At 43.7% G+C, this 20027-nt stretch overlaps 1 protein-coding gene across 1 annotated transcript in view; it reads right to left on the bottom strand.

Annotated features, from left to right (window-relative positions):
• VWC2L (von Willebrand factor C domain containing 2 like) overlaps positions 1 to 18140 on the bottom strand; it is a 139256-nt gene extending 121116 nt beyond the window's left edge. Inside the window, exon 1 of the mRNA XM_066611692.1 lies at positions 17684 to 18140. Coding sequence (XP_066467789.1) covers positions 17684 to 18076 — 393 coding nt within the window. The 5' untranslated portion in view covers positions 18077 to 18140. The remainder of the gene's footprint in view (positions 1 to 17683) is intronic.
• Positions 18141 to 20027: the final 1887 nt, after the last annotated feature.

Below are 20027 nucleotides of genomic sequence, written 5' to 3'. Positions count from 1 at the left end.
TACAGCACACGTAATAAAAAAGGCCTCATTGATTCTGGTACCTTTGTGAAAATCCATGACCACATGCCTCTTTCAGGAGGGAAAACGTTCATCTAAAAATCTTTGGTGACCTTGTTAGTCTCTTGTTTTGAAGATTACAAACCACTCTGTATTACCTGTGATGGGCACCGTTGGGCGGTCTACTGCCAAAGAGGTTTTCATAATGTGTCCTTCAGCTCTTATGAGCCTGCTTTGAGCACAGTACTTTCCAAGGTTTGTCACAAAACTGAGCTAAGCCACTGAACAAGTTAACAAAGGAAGGGTGCATATGGAGAGAGCAAGACCCAGACTAGTTTGTCTAAACCAGTGGTTCTATTTCAAACTTTTAGCACTGGGACCCACTTTTTAGAAAAGTGATCTACCAGAAGTGATGTAATGACCGGAAGTGACATCATCAAGCAGGAAAATTTTTAACAATCTTAGGCTGCAATCCTACCCACACATAAGCCCCATTGACTATCATTGTTAAAAGCATATACAAAGTAGCCTGTTAAAACTACAGATCTGTAACATTTCCTTAAATGCAGTCACACACCATGGTAGCATCAAGTCTAATATATTAAAACTAAAATATTGAAATGAGAGGAGACCCACCTGAAATTGGTTTACAACCCACCGAATGGGTCCCAACCCACAGTTTGAGAAACACTGGTCTAAGCGGTTTCCAATCACTAGAGAGGATATTTTTCAAGCTGTTAGAAAATAAACTTCTTGCAACTTCAGTTGGATAATTAAGTAAGTCTGCATTTGCGGTAAGGGACATTTGATTGGTTACATTTCCCCCATCCCCCCACCCCTGCACTGGACCTACCTGCTCTGGGAAGCATCCCTCCATGCACCGGTGCCAGGAGAAAAGCTTTGGCCTTCCTGCTAGTGCTGCTGGAAGCTGCGCTGTTGCAAAGCTCTTTCCAGCATTTCTATAATAGTGTGTGCTGGCAGAACATGCACTACACCAGCACAAGTGGGGACTAGGTGCTAATCTAGGTATTTGAGGGATCGCCTCCTTCCTTATAATCCTGCCCGTGCTCTTAGATCATCTGGGGGGGCCCTTTTGACTGTGCCGCCACTAAGAGAGGTGAGAGGGATGGCAGCCAGGAAGAGGGCCTTCTCGGTGGTGGCCCCCAAACTCTGGAATACCCTTCCCTTAGAATTGAGAACTGCTCCCTCTTTGTTAATATTTTGGCGTGGACTGAAGACCTTTTTATTTCAAAAAGCTTTTAATTGCTGACAGGCTGGCTGGCTTTCTTTCTCTTTTTTCTCTTTCATATTAGAATCCACGGGGCTTGTTTTAGATTTTTTTTAATTACATTTAATTATTGTTTTTAATTGCTATTTTTGTATTTTTATTGTTGTAAGCCATCTTGTGTGCCCAATGGAGCAAAAAGGCGGGATATAAATTAATAAAATCATCATCATCATCATCATCATCACTATAGTGGTAATCTCTGTACCACACTGAGTCATAGTGCAAAACCTCAACTCCCAAAAGGTCTCTTAGTGTTCTCAGATTAATTTGTCATCTACAAGACAATCTTGTTTGATGGAGCTGCTGACACAATTAGCAGAAATCAGTATGTTAATTTTCATTGTCAACGCATGGTGTGAGGATATTTGATATGAGCTGATACAGAGATGTTTCACAAGGCTTCACTTCTGTTTCAGTAAATAGTATTTCTTAGGCTACAATTCTTAACATGCCTACCAGGGACTGGACAAAATTGGAACTTACTTCTGAGGAAACATTTACAGGCTTCTGCTGTCAGGGGGGCAATCCTAACTTCATGTCCCCTGTGCCAGCCTCAGAGTGTCACAAAAGTACCATGAGGCACCTCTCAAAGACTTGGGAGCTGGGAGGCTGCCTCCTCCTGGAGAAAAGGTGAGATTGTGCTGGCTGTGTTGGGCCGATGTGGGGGTCTGGGGAGGGTGGGAGGAGGCAAATGGAGGTGTTCTGGTGCGGGGAAGGGCAAGCAGCAGGTAGGCTCATGTTCAGGCCGAAGCTGAATGGGGGGTGAAACCAGATCCTTGTGCCAGATCCTAACCCCACTCCCTCTTCAAGTGGCGCAGATTCTATTAGACCAATTGGGGCTGCTGCCATGTTATCCAGGGTACAAGGAATGAATTACTCTTGCCCTGGGCTGAGCTGCAGGCAGCCCCAACCCTGCTCTGGATACAGGGTAAGCCTTCCCATTCCAGCGCAGGTTAGGATTGTGCTGTCAGTTTCCTAACTCTACTGAAATTAATTATTCTAATGACCTGAATGAAAGGCTTCGATAATATATTTTCGCAATATAGTTCAAGCAATATAGTTCAATTTACTTCAAGCAATATAGTTCTCCCTTGGAATGAAGCTTTGGTGTGTGGTGAACAACAAACAAATGTCTCTAACTAAGGGCAGAGTCAGGGTGTTTATGGTATATTACGGAAATATTTCATATTATTAGATATTGTTTGGCAGTGAGATTGCAGAGTGGCATGTTACAGCAGGAATGTTGGGTAATAAAGCAACTTGACCCTAGAACAATGAAAGGTCAAACTGGATTCAAGAAACACCAAGGACATCTGGGAAGCCTGTAATGGGCAATATTCTTATATGGGTCATTTAAGAACAAAGTAATATGGAGAACAAGTTTTGGAGTCAGATGGTAAAGCAGGCAGAACAATAAGCAAAAGGGTTAACTCGATTTCGGAAAGTGAGTGGCCTGTCAGGTAGAGGCACCAGCAGGGACCTTGAAAGTTAGGTAGCAGTATAGAAGGAATGTATCACAGGTGTGAGAAATCAGGTAGAGGAGAAGGAGACAAGATGGACGTGACATAAGTTCTAATCGGATAACAACTTGGGGTGACATGACTCAGCATATTTGTGATTGAATGATTGCTTCTTGATACCTCGTAGGTCCCCTGGAAATTTCCTATAACTGTCTGCTAAGAAAGTCTAGCATTTGCTACTGAGCCTGGCATCTGCCACGAGAAGTGCTGCAGGAATGAGCATCCATCTGCCAAGGTAAAGTTGTATTGGTAGTTATTATTAGCATTCAAAGTTAGTGTAGCTCAAGTTAGTTTTGTTGTCTTCTTTGCTGAATGAGTACTGATCCCAGGAACTATTTCCCATCTCTCTCCTGCCTTATGCAGGATGAGCATTGGCTGCCTGAGTAAATGTAACTTCAAACTTAGCTGCTTTGAATGTATGTGTCTGTGTCATCAATCTGGTAAAAGGTTGCTCAGAAGGACACCCCTGGTGTGTTGAAGTGCCTGCACTGGCAGCGGGTAATTGAGGCTGAGTGCGGGCAGCCTGCCCCACAAGACTGCAAGAGCCTTAAGGCATGAAGTGGCACTGAGAGGCACAATCCAATCCAACTTTCCAGTGCAGATGCAGCCATGCCAATGGGGTGTGTGCTGCATCTGTGGTGGTGGGGGCAATCACAGAGGCCTCCTCAAGGTAAGGGAATATTTATTCCCGTACTCCAGAGCTGCATTGGTGCTGCAAAATTGGATGGGCTGAGCTGTGAAGATGCCATCTTATACACACTTACCTGGGAGTAGGCCCCACTGCACTAAGTGGGAGTTACTTCCTAGTAGATGTGCCTAGGCTTACACTGTAAGAAAACACAACATTTTTCTTATCCCATCTACACATCTTAAACTTTTGCAAAGAGGTAGTAAAAATTCCATGTGATTCCTTCATTAGTAGTGTATCTTGAACAAGAACTGCTTTTGCCCTTGGACCAATCCCTTTCTCTCACTAAGGATATAGCCAAGCTTGCAACAATAGACTCTGGCTAAACTATGTCGCAGACCTTAAAAAAGAAATGATTCAAAAAAAACCAACACTTTTGCAGCCTTGAAGATCGAATTGATAATATGACTTGGTCAATAAGGCACTATATGATATGTGCTTTCAATTTGCCCTTGAGTGGAAAAAAATCTGGTCTGAGCTGATGAATAATTTAATAACTGCCAAACTACAGTGACACTCGCATGAAAAGCAATACATGTATAGTGCAAACCTTTGTTAAGATAATTGAATTGATTGAAATCTGTTTAAGGAGAATTAGCCAGGGAACAGGTGCCTGGTATTCCCAAACAAATGTTCTCATAATTAATTGATCATCAGTGCTTGTCAAAATAGCTATTAATTGGATGATGAGACCATATGCAAGAGTCTAAACTAGCCTGAGATATTGTACTCACCTGGAAGTATTGGCTCTGTATTGTCCTCACCCAGCCTTTTATTTTTTGCTACAGTGGTGCTTTGCTTTGCCATCAGAAGAATATTGTCACAGGTTTCTACAGGACTGTGAACTATATATATATATATTGTTGGACTATATATATTGTTGCTGTCTTAGGCATAGAGCGAGAACATCTTTATGGATCTTTTAAGGTATTTTAATAGCTGAGCTTATGTTTGTTCTTCTTGTATCCAGAATAACAAATACAAGCTCTTTATTTGCAAGAAGATGCTCTTGCAAATAGAGTAGTAGAAATGTGAACATGGCTAAGGTTATGTCAAGGTGGATACAGTGAGTAGTGGCATCACTAGCAGGTGTGGGTTGCTCCAGGTCATGCACACAGTGAAGGTGACACCACTACTGGCCCAAATTTTTAAAGTCTTGGTATTTTCAAATAAAATCGTCAGATATCACTTGATGCGTGATCTCATGCAAGAATGCAATGAAACAAACCACGTTGAAATCTATCAAACGTTATAGCCGAAATACCAGTGGGGGCAAGGCAGTGTTGCATCAACACACTCATCGCCCAGGGCATTGCCCTACCCACTGCATGGGAGGAGGTCCATCATGGGGGTGACACAATGGCCTCCTGCATCAGGTGACGCAAACCCACGTGATGCCACTGACAGTGGATGCCTGATTTGTAGTTGGAGGACTTTGGTGGGTTGAGGAAATAAAAGGGCAACAGAGTGCAAAGGAAAAAAGCAACTGGGAATGGAATTTGGAAGGGAAGTATTGAAAGTTGACTCCTTAAAGCTATTCAGGTGGCAATCCTATACTCACTTACCAAGGAGTAAGTTTGATTTAACTCAGTGGGGCTTACTTCTGAGTAGATATGCATAACATTGCATTATTAGCTATGTAACATAGCTTCTACAGTTGAGCTGAGAACAGAGTTGGGACTCTGTTCCAAAGGCAACTGAGCATGTGCAGCCACAGCATGGCTGTCATCTTAAATTGCACCAGGTGAAGACTGCATCTCTGTGTGGAACTGTTTTCTGGAGTGCGGCTTTCCTGCACCAGATCTTCTTTCACCATAACACAGCAAACCCATTTGTAGGAGTTTAACAGAACCCATAAATGGTGCTGAGGTAAGACCTGATTTCTCTATATCAGGGATGCTCAAACCCTGGCCCAGGGGCCATCTGCGGGCCTTGGGGACCCCCAATCTGGCCCACGGGGAGCCCCCGGTCTTCACTGAGTCTCTGGCCCTCCAGAGACTTGCTCAAGCCCGCACTGGCCTGATGCAACTACTCTCAGTGCAAGGGCCAACTGTTTGACCTCTTGTGCAAGTTGCGGGCTGAGGGCTTCCTCTGCTGCTTGCTGTTTCACATCTGCAAAGCAGCAACAGCAGCAAAGGAAAGGCCAGCCTTGCTTTGCGCAAAGTCTTTTATAGGCCTTGAGCTATCGTGAGACCTTAACTCATTCATATATGTTCCATCTCTAATATATTTGTTTATGTAAATTTATGTAAATTTTAAATGTAAATTAAAATTTTAATTTTTAAAATTTAAAACTTTTGTAATTTAAAACTTTTTTTCCTGATCCCCGGCACAGTGTTAGAGAGATGATGTGGCCCTCCCGCCAAAATGTTTGGACACCCCTGCTCTACATTACTGGTTCCCAACCTGTGGTCCGGGGACCACAGATGATCTGCAAGACCCTGAGAAGTGGTCCATAAAGTCTCAGGGGAAAAAAGATTGCCTTTGATTACTTCCAGCATGCTCCCCCACAGACCACCAGAGAGGGCAGAAAATGAACTGCCTGCAGCCAGCAACAAAAGCAGCAACCCACAAATCTTCACTATAAATAATAAATCTCTTAGATATCTTCTCTAAGTGTATTTTTTTGTGTGAAGTGGTGGCAGTTGCATGCAGGGCCCTTGGGAGGAAGGACAGGGGTAATTTGTCGCTGGACCTAGGGTCAAAAAGCTGATGCAGGAACCAAAGGTGGGCCCTCCAGAAATTTCTTGGAATCTTACATTTTCCAATCTCACCCTGACTTGCTGCCCATGTGGGATGCTGGGTGCACAGCTGCTGCTCCTACCAAAAGCCTACCAAAAACCACTGGGCCAAGGAATGCATGCATGACACTCCTGGACACTGTCAAATCTGGGAGGAAACGGGCCTGCTACGGTAGCTTTTCGGTTTGTGGATCTGCTTACCATGAAGGAGTGTATCAAGGACACAGCTATGGGACTACAGCTGCTACAGAGGTACATTTTGGTATACACAGGACACTTTCCATTCTAGTGGGAGCTTAAATCTGACCATTTAATTTTTTGCAATGATTTCCTGTATTTAAAAATTTCTGAGACTTAGGAGGGTGTTTGGTTTTCTGTATTACTGTATCTAGCTTCCGACACTGTGTAGGCAAGTGGAGCCCAGTCAACTTGCCCACACAGTGTCAGAAGCTAGATACGGTAATACTGAAAAACCTCTTTAAGCACTTTAATAGCGCCATTGAAATCTACAAACTCATTGCAAAACCAGTAAGGAGTATGGTAGACCTAGGCTCCAAAGACTCTTCCTGCTGTTGCCACCCAAACCCTGCCCTGTTTTGCCTCCTCCCCACCCTTGACTGCCCACCCATGTCACCACCCCCTCTCTGTTTCATCCCCTCCCCTCCCACTTTGGGAAGGGGCCCAAAAGAATCACTGTACCCCTTGATAAAATTCCACTAGGAGGCCTTGGTTGAACGTGATCCATGCCAATTCCAGTTTTTGTCTTCTAAAGATTGAGACCCATTGCTCTACACGGATAATTGGATAATTATAAGTGGATAAGTGGATAATTCCAGATGAATGGCTTGTGACACTGAAGCTTCACAGTGAATCTTCCTGAAAGGCCTCCATGCCAGAATTCTGTTTAGTGCTTCGACTTGAGGTTTTCTTTTCTTGCTTGATCATGGTCACAAATTGGGGTTGAATGAAAGCAAACCACATTTAACTCCATCTTTAACACCCATCAGGGGTCTCATGCTGCGATTACTCTCATGAGGGTATATCCCTTACAAACACAGAAATGGTTTATTTCCTCGGAAAATTAAAACGTCATGCTTGTTTTTAAGGAAAGAAAATATCACAGCATATTGATGTGGGGAAGAAATGTTCTCAAAATGGGCCTTCCTATTAAAAAAACAAAACTCAAATGCTGGGATCAGGGAAAAGCTATTCACCATCACAGAGATGAATCATACAAAACAAATTCAATGTAATAAATTAACTGAAATACTCCACTAAACTGGATAAAGCAGAACAAAATACTATAACAAACTCCTCTGTGAAACTATTTATTCATTATCTTTTAATACAAACTTCATACACTTGAGACCAAATGGAATTTGAAATGAAGGCAGAGGAGGCAGCAGCTCTGGATCAGGGAACAAATCATGGTCCTTTTAAAGCTATTTCTGTCCCAGCTTAGTTTGAATTCAGTTTGGCATGCTCAGCTTGTAAGGCATGGTTGCCTGGTTTCAGGTAAACAGTGTACATGAGTGTAACCACTTTTCTGGCTGAGACACAGTCCTTGCTTCTGAGACATCAATCCTATGCAATTAAGAGTATGTCCCCTCTTATTTGGGAATAAACCTTTCTGAAATCATGATTTTCATAAGGTTGTAACAACCTATTACTAGAGAAATTTATCTAGAGGGGGGATTAGTGACATAGGCCAGTGGTCGTCAACCTTTTTTGTGCCATGACCCCAATTAATACATAAAGAATGAGGCTGGGGACCCACCGCCAAACCCGCCCCCCTCCTGGGACCCTATCTGCCCACTCCCTGCCCCCGTAACACCCTCCCAGCACTGTTCACTGTGACCAAATATTCTTATTAGAGCATAAAAAGTTACCATGAAGCCTGGCACTAGTGAAAGCTATTTTAGCACAGTTGCAAAGAACCTAAGCAGGAATGGGACACAATTTCCTGAAGGGATACACCAGATGACTTTCCCTTTACTTGTTGTGCTGAGTGATCTTCAACCCATTTCATTCCCCTAAGTTGCTGAGACCCCATAACAGAGGCTTCACGACCCCATTGGGGTCCCTATCCCAAAGCTGAAGAACACTGACATTGGCAAATCGAGACACTTGCTGCTGCAAACATGACTTTTTGGGACTCCCTCTACCCAAGTAATGTCTCTAGTGGACAGTAATCTTTTTTGTTCCCTTCTCAGATGTTTTGTCCAAAAAGGCAGTTCAACGTTTGCCTCAAGCATTCACCTGAGGTGCAGTTTTATGCCAACCTGTTTTGTCAAAGGACGAAAACCCTGCCAGCAATTCCTATCCAGTTGGAAGAATATGCTAGAGGAATGTTATTGGGCTCTCCCAATGTGTGAGTAGTGATGGACAACCCTTGACTGAGAATGAGCTCATCTAACACAAATTAAACCACCACCACCACCCCCAAACTGGAAAATAAATAGTATTACTTATCAGCCCATTACAGAGATTGGGACCCATTCTTCTCCCAATAACATTATCAGAAATGTACTACACCTACCCATTCCCATAAGTTTGGGGCAGTTGCTTTCTGTTCCCTAAAATATACTTGGTGGTTGTAATGGGGGGAGGGGAGCATGATATCTCAGCATGATATTTGGCACTGAAGTATCTCAGCATGATCTTTGACACCTTATGCTCGAAAATGCAGCTACAACCCTGAAGTAAATTCTCTCAGAAACTTACATTTGTCAGACATTCTGGTGTCCAGGATGCTGTTGCAAGCTTACTTAGTAGTGTCCCAAAGTGTCAAGAGCCCTGTAAAATGTAGTGTCCCAGGACTCCTGGGGCATTGCTGTGGCAGCATTCTAGGGCATGACAAAGGCACCAGTGTCCTCCTTCCCTGTTGCCATCACAGTCCTTTGAGTAGAAAAGGGAGGAGATGCCTTGTGGTAGCAAGATGGTCTGATGACAGCGGTGACACCATTTCCTTTCACTACTTAGGCCAAAACTTTGAAAGCGGTTTGGCTCAGTTCATAATGGGTTCAGGAATTCCCATAAACTATGGACTTTCAAAATTCTCCACCACCACTGCATATTAGCAATCCATCTCAACCTGACATTATGTACTCCACTGTGTATTGAGATAATGATTTACACACACTTTGTCCCTTAGTACATGATACCCAAGTGTTGCCTTATTCATCCTTGAAACAATCCCTTTTACAAATGGGGAAACAAATGCTGAATCACACTAAGAAACCCATGGGCGCTCTGTGCACTGGGATTGATTTAATGACTCTGGGTTCAAATCCAGCACTCTTTATAAGCTCAAGCAATCTACCCAAGTCTATCTAGGAAGAGCCAGGATAGGAAAAAATTCAACATCTCCCAACTATAAAAGACAGGCTACAAACACGTTACGCATGTAAATGCATGTAAATCGTCACATGTTATCTAAACAAGAAGAGTCAGGCTGGTTTCCAAGTGATCATTCATTCAAAATGTGGCAATATTCCCTGCTATTTTCACTTCAAAGTGTTACAGAAAATTAGCGGGACCAGAGATAACGAAGGAAAAGAGTTCAGCCCAGCCAATGACTCTTGTAAGAATGTAACGGATCATTTGGTTCTGAGTCTAATTTTTTTTTTTAACTCCCATGTGGTCCACAGACCTGAATTATATCATTGTCATTCTATAAAATCTTGTTCTGAGTTGTCAGTGGAATTACAAAAGATAAGAGAAACTATATGTCCATATAACTGCTTTGTTAAAGTAGCAAGCTGACAAAGCCTCCCGCCTCTGGCTGAAAACTGATCGTTGTTATCAAGTGTGGTTGAAGCTATGTGTAACATGTGCATCCAGGGGAAAATGTGCAAGGACGGAGTGCAGTGGCTGATGTTGGATGGACTGGCATGAAACGTGAAGGGCAAGGATATAGTTGCAACAATAGATCACTTTTATTGTGGGGATAAAATTACAATAATCAGGAAGGAAAACAATCAAAAAGATAATGCACTGCAATATACATACTGACTGCCCAATCCTACCTCCCCCCCACCATTATTGAGAATGCAGCTGTGCTGACGGAGTGTTCACTGCATTCAGTGGTGGGGTAGTGGTGGTCAGGAGGCCTGCCAGAGGTAAGTAAACATATTTTTTACTTACGTCTGTGAAGGCCTTCTATATAGCTGGCGTAGGTCTAAGGAGACAAAAGGGGCAGGACAGAATGGAAATGGGGGGATAGGATCCTAGCACATGCTAGTTTTACAGGAATCCACCCAGTTGCATACCTCCCATAGACTTCCTTGGGGCAAATTCCCCAGGCGCTGGCCACTAGGACCCTGCGGAAGCCTCTCTGAGGCTCCCAATGGAGGCAGAAACTGTGCTTCCGGTTTACTGGAAGCACAGTTTATATAGTGTCAGGGAACCTCAATTAGGTTTTCCTGACACGGGAGGAGGTCACACGGGTGGGGGGGTGGATTTCTGTGTGGGGGCGGCGGCAATAGCCCGTGGGGGAGCACCATCACGGAGCTTTTCCCCAGGCGCAGGGCTGTGGAGGTCCGCAGCTGGATCCACCCCTACTTCCCTCTACCTGTCCTCTGCCCTTCCCCCAACCCCAAAACTCCCCCTGCTCATTACCTCATATATCCCAACCATGCCCCCCCAACACCTTCTATCTAGACTAAAGATTCCCAAATGTGTAACCTTTCCTCCTTAAGAGAGGTGCCCCAGCGCACTAAACATTTTGGTTGTTCCATTCTGCACCTTTTCCAGTTACACTACATTCTTTTTGAGATGTGGTGGCAGAACCAGATACATTACTCCAGATGTGGTCTTAACATTTATTGATACAAGGGGATTGTGTATCCTTTGTACCAAGAGATCATGGACCCAGCTTTTATAGACAAAAGTATCAATCCTATACACCAGTGGTTCCCAAATTGGTGGGTAGCAACTGACCAGCCAGAAAGCACTCCTTTCTGGCCCCTTAAGGGGCAGGGCAGGGCAACGGCAGAGATGCAACCCCCAGGATCGTACTGCTGCCAGGGTCAAAGGGGGGAGGTTTACTTACAAACGTCATTGCTTGGCTCCAAGAGTCACAGGGAGCCCTGTGGGTGCCTCCGCAGGTCTCCCCAGGTCTCCCAGATAGAATAAAAATAATGATCAGAAACCATTTCCGGTTTTATGATCAAAAACTGGAAGTAATATCTGGAGGCATCACCCCCAGCAGTCCAGCGAGGACTTTTTTAAAGTAAAAAACCCCCTTCTTCTGATCCTGGTAGCAGCGCGATCCTGAGGATTATGTCACTGACATTCCCCCACCCCACAACTTACCTGGTTTCCATTTTCAATGGTTCCTTAGGAGTTTCAGAACCACTGTTATACACACTTTCCTGGACATAAGTCCCATTGAGCTCAGAGGAACTTACTTCTGAGTAGACATGCCTAGGGTTGCATGGAAAATTCCCTTAGAACAACATAGAGACTATTGTAGAGTGAGTGCATCAAGAACTTGATGATTCTTGATGGTCCATCCCAGTTGGAGCTGGTCGTCCTCTATTGTTTTGCTTCAGAGATTCCTTAGTTGCTCTGGAGGCCTGTGCCTCAATTAAAACAGGATTGAATTTGCAATGAAGATTGTGAGGAAAGCCAAAGCTGAAGGCATTTCTTTGTGACCACTAATGGGCTTGTTTTCATTGGCTCCCAGTATATGGCCTTGTTTACAAGTTTCAATTTGCTGACCAAGCAAGGTGTGACTAGCCATGGAATTTTCTAAAGGCAAGGATTCTCCCAAGTTAGCCAGTGAGGGGAAGAGTTGCTTCAACCAAAGTTTGGCCTTTTCCCTAAAGGCCTGATGTTTGCTTGCCATCAGCCTGAGCAAAACAACATGAGACTGGCCTGGGTCATGCTCACCTGGTATGCACCCACCACCATGCACACAGTGTCAGGCAACATTGTGTCATGCTAGAAACATTTACTTGACATTTTATGGTAGCAGGTTTTTTTCCTTTTTTAATTATTTTAAATTTAGATGGTTCTTTTACAGTGTCACCAAGTGAATTTACGTTAATCATGTGAGCTAATTGCTAGCGTACATCAAGCAACTCTCAAAAACATAAGAACATAAGAACAGCCCCACTGGATCAGGCCATAGGCCCATCTAGTCCAGCTTCCTCTATCTCACAGCGGCCCACCAAATGCCCCAGGGAGCACACCAGATAACAAGAGACCTCATCCTGGTGCCCTCCCTTGCATCTGGCCTTCTGATATAACCCATTTCTAAAATCAGGAGGTTGCACATACACGTAATGGATTTTTCCTCCAGAAACTTGTCCAATCCCCTTTTAAAGGCACCCAGGCCAGTCGCCATCACCACATCCTGTGGCAAAGAGTTCCACAGACCAACTACACGCTGAGTAAAGAAATATTTTCTTTTGTCTGTTCTAACTCTCCCAACACTCAATTTTAGTGGATATCCCCTTGTTCTGGTGTTATGTGAGAGTGTAAAGAGCATCTCCCTATCCACTCTGTCCAACCCCTGCATAATTTTGTATGTCTCAATCATGTTCCCCCTCAAGCGCCTCTTTTCTAGGCTGAAGAGGCCCAAACGCCGTAGCCTTTCCTCATAAGGGAGGTGCCCCAGCCCAGCAATCGCTTAGTCGCTCTCTTTTGCACCTTTCATTGACAAATATGCAAAGCTTTCATTGACAAATATGCTCACACCAATGTTGTTAGCAATCTAACCAATGGAGGTTGGTTTGGTTGAAGTGTTTTGTGGGTAGTCAGAGACTGGTATTTGGATCCTCCATGTTCTATCCCAACACGTCTGGATACCCCATTCCAGACAGAATGGAGTATCTCTCAAATGGCTTATGGTGTCTAAGCTGTATGTCAGGTTGGTGCCCGGTTGCTGGAGGGCCCCAGAGCATAGTCCTGCACCAGATCCCCCATTGCATATCTTGCTTACTCCCTGATAGCACATTGGGTGGCCCCTACTGCCACCAGCACTGAATGTTCAAGAGTCAACCTGACCAAGTGAGTCTTCTGGTGGGCATGGGTCCTCAGCCTGCACCCCTCCTAGTCAACATGGAAAGTAATGGGACTTTCTACATTTTCTACAATTACTACATGGAAAGTAATGGGACTTAAAAGTGATAAGGTTTGGTTGGATCATGACCATAATATGTGAACTGGATATATTCTGCCACTGCTTTGAGAAGAGCAGCAGCACTTCTCCTTGGTGGTCACTGTGGTCCTTCATGAAGATGGTCCTTACCGGTCATTGTGTGGAAGGAAGACACACTCTTAGCTTGAAAGCAACAGCAGCAGATTAACAGCACAATCCTGATCTACTTGGGCGTGCAGCTGCAGTGGCACAGAAAATGGCTCCCGCTGCATCCTGTGCACCCATGGCAGCCACGGGCAGCGCCTCAGGAGAAGTGGACTTTCATCCCCTTCCCCCAGGTGAAGGGAGTAGCCCCGCAATACTCGATTCACTGCCGAGTTGGCGGTGAGGTAACAGCTTCTGTGTTGGGTGGTGAGCCTGATACGGAGGCTTTGGATGCCGTGGTACAAAGCTCCACCAGTCCCGCCTCCCTCCCTCCCCTCTCCCTTCCTCCAGCATGCCTCCTTCCCGCCCTCTCTCCGCCCTCTGCCCACCTCTCCCCTCCCTGGAACACCTCCTCCCCACTTCCCCCCACGCCCCCACTTTCCTCTCCGCTGCTCGGCAATCCGTGAGACCACCAAGTGGTGGAGGCTGCTCACCCGCCCAGAGCTAGCCCAGCGCCGACCAGTGCTGGGCTAGCACAGGCACTTGCCCAGCGTTAGGGCTCACAAACATGCCTTACAGCAGCAGCCTTACAGCATGTTTGTGACAGTGACAGCTGGAAGTAAACCGGTGCTCGGAGCTCAGAATTGGGCTCTAAGTCCACATGACTGTACACACAACTAAGGATAGGACAGTTCACCTGTGCAGAAAGAGTAGGGTGTGAACCAGAAAATACTGTGAAAATATCTCACTACCATGACAAAAGCTGCAGGTCCTATATTATATCTAAAGAAACAGTAAATCTAAAGATGAACTATCAGGCCAGTAAATCTCACAGTCTTTTCCACCAGAGGAGAAAAAAAGAAAGAAAACTCAGAAAGGTTATGTCCCTGTGGCTGTTTTTTCTGGGAAGCATATAAGCTGTGCATTGACAATGCCAGTTCAAGGCTCTGTGGGAACCAGGCTGCCTGAGGTTCCGAAGAATTGTGGATAGGGCTGATAAAAAACATTCCTACGCTGGCTGGACCATTGGTCTCTTCTGAAGAGGAGGGCAATGCAAAGGTTCTCATTTTCAGACTTACTGAGGCCTTTCAATGCCCAAGGTTACAGATATCAAAAGATCTGTTTCACTGTAATTGGAAGTATTGTTGCCCAAGATAACTTTATTTGCAGGGAACCAGGTCCTCAGACAGGCAGGACAGGCAGAGTGATTTTCAGTCACAGAAGGTAACCTGGCACCCACAAGAGTGTTTATTTCTTAATACTTTCATGGGTGAGGGATATACCCTTAAAGCCATTTCATGTGTGGAACTGCCAAAGAGTTAGAATAATGCATCTTTCTTTTTCTGAACAAATACAGACTATTAACTAGTGTGGATCATTTTTGTTTGCTGGCGTCTTCATTTCTCCCCCCCCCCTCCCACGTACACACTCCCTATAGCACTGCTGCCAGGCTGGCTCTTTATCACAAACCCTCTCATATGGCTACAATATCACCCCTAAAGCAAGATGAAAAGAGGATCATAGAAATCAGAGTTAAAAGGGACCTCTAAGACAGTAGCGGACCTCCCACTGATGGAATGGGAGAGATGCTGTGGGTGCAGAGCCTTGCTTGCCCCGGACTGTACGGGCAGCCTTTTGAGGTGCCCCATGTGTCAGAAACTGTGCTTCCGGTTTCCCAGAAGCACAATTTAAGAGCCTGGGGAAGCTTCTGTAGGCTTCTCTGGTGCATCCTGGAGTCACGCAAGGCTCCACATGCTCCAGGTAAGTGTGTGTGTGTGGGGGGGTGGATTTGCATGAGGGGGGAAGCAGTATTCCACAGGAGGCGCCGTCACAGACCTTTGCCCAAGGTGCAGGACTGGGGAGGTCTGCCACTTCTCCAATATCACCAAGTCCAGGCCCTTGCCAATTCAGGTTGAGCACAGCAGCATCAACATCCCCTACAGAGTGCTTCCCATCCTCTGCTTAAAGATCTCCAATGATGGAGAGTCCACTACCTTCTGAGGTACACTGTTCCACTGCCAAATAGCTCATGTTATCAGGAAGCCGATCCCAACATTTAGTCAAAACCTGCCAGAGCAACTGAGAACAAATCTGTTTCATCTTCCGTGTGACAGCCCCTCATATATTTATAGCCAGTTACCATTCATGTTCCCTCTTAACCTTCTCACCTCCCAACTAAACAGGTCCAGCTCCTTCAATCTGTCTTCATGGGATATGGTTTCCAGTTCCCTCACCAAGATGCCCTCATCTGGACCCACTCCAGTTTGACAAACCGTGGCACCCAGAACTCAATTTAAGATTCCAAGTCTGATTAAGGCAGAATACAGCAGTACCATTACTTTTGTCAATCTTGACATGATTCTTCTATTAATGAAGCCTAAAATCACATTCATCTTCTTTGCAACTAACACCACACTGCTGGCTCATGTTTAGCTTATCTTCCACTAAGGGCACAATCCTAACCACTTTCCAGCACCAACATAAGGGCAATGCAGCTCCTAGGTAAGGAAACAAACATTCCCCTTACCTTGAGAAGGCCTCCGTGAGTGCCCCCCGACTACAGGATACACCACACGTCCCATTGGCACCGCTATGCCAGTGCTGGAAAGTGGGTTAGGATTTGGGCCTAAAACACCTAATTTTTTTCATGTATGCTTCTGCTCAGGCAAGTGCCCCCATCTTTTGCATGTGCTGCTGATTTTTCCTACCCAGATGCAAAACTTCACATTTATCCATGTTGAAGTGCATTTGCTTTCCATTTGCCCAATCAAGATCCTATTAAGATAATCCTGGATCCTGTTCTTGTGCTCTAGTGCAGTGGTTCTCACACATTCAGCATCAGGACTCACTTTTTAGAATGAGAATCTGTCGGGACTCACCGGACGTGATGTCATGACCGGAAATGACATCAACAAGCAGAAAAATCTGTATCAATCCTAGGCTGCAATCCTACCCACACTTACCCAGGAGTAAGTCCCATTTACTAACATTATAAAAAGAATACACATAGTAGCTTGTTAGAAGTACAGGTCTGTTACATTTCCCCAAATGCAGTCACATACCACGGTAGCATCAAGTCTGTTATATTAAAAATAAAATATTGAAAAATGGGGACCCACCTAAAATGGGATCATGAGCCACCTAGTGGGTCCTGACCCACAGTTTGTGAAACACTGCTCTAGTGTATTAGCTACCCCTCTGGGTTTGGTGTCATCTGTACATCTGATGAGCATCCCTTCTATTCCCTCATCCAAATCTGTTATAGAGACACTGAACAATACTGGGCCCAACCCTGAGGCACCCCTCTCATCATGGTAAAAGTTCTCTCCAGATCTATGAGGAGCTGCTTGTCAGCCAGCCATGGATCCATCTGCCAGTAGCATCATCTAATCCACTTCCCACCAGCTTGCCCACCAGGATACTAAGGGGGAGCTGATCAAAAGTTTTACTGAAATCCAGATATATTATGTCCACAATACCCTCCCCCCCCCCAATCTGCCAACCTAGTTACTCTGTCATAGAAGGATGTAAGGTTTGTCTGGCAAGACTTCTTTAGAAAACCATTCTGGCTCTTGGCAGTCACCATTCTCCCTTCTAAACTGCATTTCTACTTCAGCTTGTAAATTTATTAATGCTTCTTCTGCGAACTTCTCCCCAACACTAGATACAAGTCATTGAGTAAAGTCAGAATATTAATTGTCTGTACTCCCCTTTCACAGAAACCAGACTAACCAGACCTCTATTTTTTACAACAGAGATTTTTTTGGTGAAGATCAAAAATAGCAAGTGGATTTTGGCACATGTCTTTGTGGAGACTCATAGCTCTGAAACCCTGGTTGTCCCAAAACAAGTGTCTGTGTCTTAATACATAAATTACTGTAATGAAAACATGACATTTTCTTCATTAAGGCAGAGACAAAGAATCTGAAACTACCAACAGAAATTCAACAGTTTAAGTAATTCAATTCCATCTGCTATTTTTCAGTCTGACAACCACAGTCATCTGGTATTCATTAATTACTATCACATATCAATTTCAGAAGTTATATTCAAGAGTAAACCTTTCTTTCCTCCTTACAAATTAGACTACATCTTAAAGCTTTGGAAATTCTCCACTTACATTAATGTCACATTCATACTTTGTGTGTGCAGACTTTGTGTGAATATAATGAAAGAATGATCATGAGTTGGTCTTACCTTAAATTCCTCCAAGATTTTGTAACTTTTCCCATGGTATTCACAAAAGTTCTTCACTTCTTTGCATTCTGGACAGCATCCATTGTGTTCTACTTTAGTACACTTCGGGTGGATTTTGGGGCATTCAGGTTGGTCACAAACAGGCCCATCCTCAGTGCAGACACATGGACAGTTGGAATGCCCTGGGAAGAAACGCTCGCCCAGTTTATATACAAAACCGCTGTCGTCCACACAACCTTTCCCTCGATAGTCATCAAAGATCAGATTATTATCATTATTTGAAATCTGATCGCCGTCATCAGCAGGGTAGTCTTCATGGTTGAAGGCAGCTGGAGTGACCAAACTAGGAATTAGCAACAGAACTATGCAGGCTTCATGAATATGAAGAGCCATCCCCCTCCTCAACTTCTGTATATGGTCCTAATATCAGATATGCACAGGTGCTTCCATGGAGAGGCCAGAATGGTTGGCTGAAAACAAATATTTTAAACAGGAACAATTTGAAGTATTTCTTGAAAGGACTTGCCACAATACTTCCTACTCTTCCATGAGACATGCAGAGGCCAAGCACTGGCTCATTAGAAATCCTGACTCTCTAACAATTCCTAAGAGAACAAAGAGAGGTCAGCTCATTAACTCAGGTTTGTAATATTGGCCAAGTTAAGATTGGAGCATGTACACATAATCTGGATAATTTCCAAGTAATGCAGACAAATGTTTAATGCCAAGAAGTGGTGAGTCTTTTAACTTCATCTGGATAACTTACATGTTGTGTGCCTCAATATCTAGTTAACTTAACTTCTAGAGTTATATTGGACACTGTTGACACTAGCTGAATGAAATGGTGTAACAAAGTACATTACCAAATCTCATATAGATGATGATCCATATGCCTTCAACTTTTATCCAGATGATGCATCCTAGTCAGAAAATTATAAGGGAATGTTAAACCAAATTCGATTGGACAATGTGTCTGCAAGCCAGATAAGGTTAGAACTGATGCTTTTTAACCTTAGTGAGACTCCTGTGATGAAAGCATTAGCCACATCATGTGCACATACAACTGTTGAATATTTATGTCATGTACCAAAATACAATCCATTTTTATTTACATCTGAGTGTAAATGCAAATATGTATTCATGCAACTATTGATTCATGGGTACAGTTGTGTTGGCTAAAGTGCTGAGAGGATGAAGCACATAGGAATGAGTTTTTTAAAGTCTGAGGCCCAAGACCTTTTGTTCACTTCTTATTGCTGAGATTACAGCTCTTCACCACTTCTGACTCCACTTGGTTGGTTAATTAAAATCATGATAGAAAGGCGGCAATGCTGGCATGAAGAAAAAGTAAAACAAAATAGAAGAAATGATTTTGAAAAGTAATTACATTTAGACTTCAAACTGGAAAAAAAATGCTGTACTGATTTTGGTCTTGTGTATAGTGACACACATTTTACTGTGTTATGCTGGCAAAAATTTAAAAAAGATGTACATAGTTGTCTTTTCTTAGTACTTTCACTTGTACTTGTTTTTTTTTCCTAGCTAGAAGCCCCTATAGCAAGTTCCTACATATAGCAAGTTCCTACATATGAAAATCTAGTACCAGCCCCCCCCCTTTAGTGGCTCCATTCACAGTTGAGTTTATTATATTATGATTATCTTTCTTACTTTACATTTTCCCTTGCCATGTAGGCTTAGGGCAGCTAGTGACTTTTCAAAATGTACTGAGTCATACACAGTATTTAAAAGAAAAATCTATTTACACAGAATTGCTAAACAGGCCATGTCAGTTCAGAACTTCATATGCCTCCAAGGAGGCATGAAGTAGCCACAGCATTGAGAAGGAAGTGTATTCACAGTGATTGCCTGATGTGAACATGAAGAAGAGTCTTGCTCAGACTCCTCTTCTGTTTTGCTGTTTTACTATTGGCTGTACACAATTCTGTATCACTCTCACTAGAGTATACAGGCTTACGCCTGTATCACTCCTCCAGCCCAAGACTGAAAGAGGAACAAAGTGGCAGGAAAGATTCTCTATTCTTTAATGAAGTTGGGCAGAACATTAATATTATAAAAATATTTATAATGAAAACAGTCTATAGACTGAAGAGGTATTTTGGTTAACTGGATATTAAGCTACAGATTAAAAAATCTCCTTACCTCGTTTGTATCTCTTGTTCTCTGGGACCAACCAGAAAAAAGTGATGTATATTAAACTATTCTGGAATTTTCAGAAATTATAGCAAATGTAACTTATTAACTTATTTGTACTCATTGTATATAAATCATTTCTATGCAACATCGTGTGTGTGTGTGTGTGTGTGTGTGTGTGTGTGTGTGTGTG

This window comes from Tiliqua scincoides, chromosome 1 (assembly GCF_035046505.1).
Source record: "Tiliqua scincoides isolate rTilSci1 chromosome 1, rTilSci1.hap2, whole genome shotgun sequence".
NCBI lineage: Eukaryota > Metazoa > Chordata > Lepidosauria > Squamata > Scincidae > Tiliqua > Tiliqua scincoides.
Note: the sequence above shows the minus strand (reverse complement) of the source record. Positions and strands in the feature narration are given on the sequence as shown.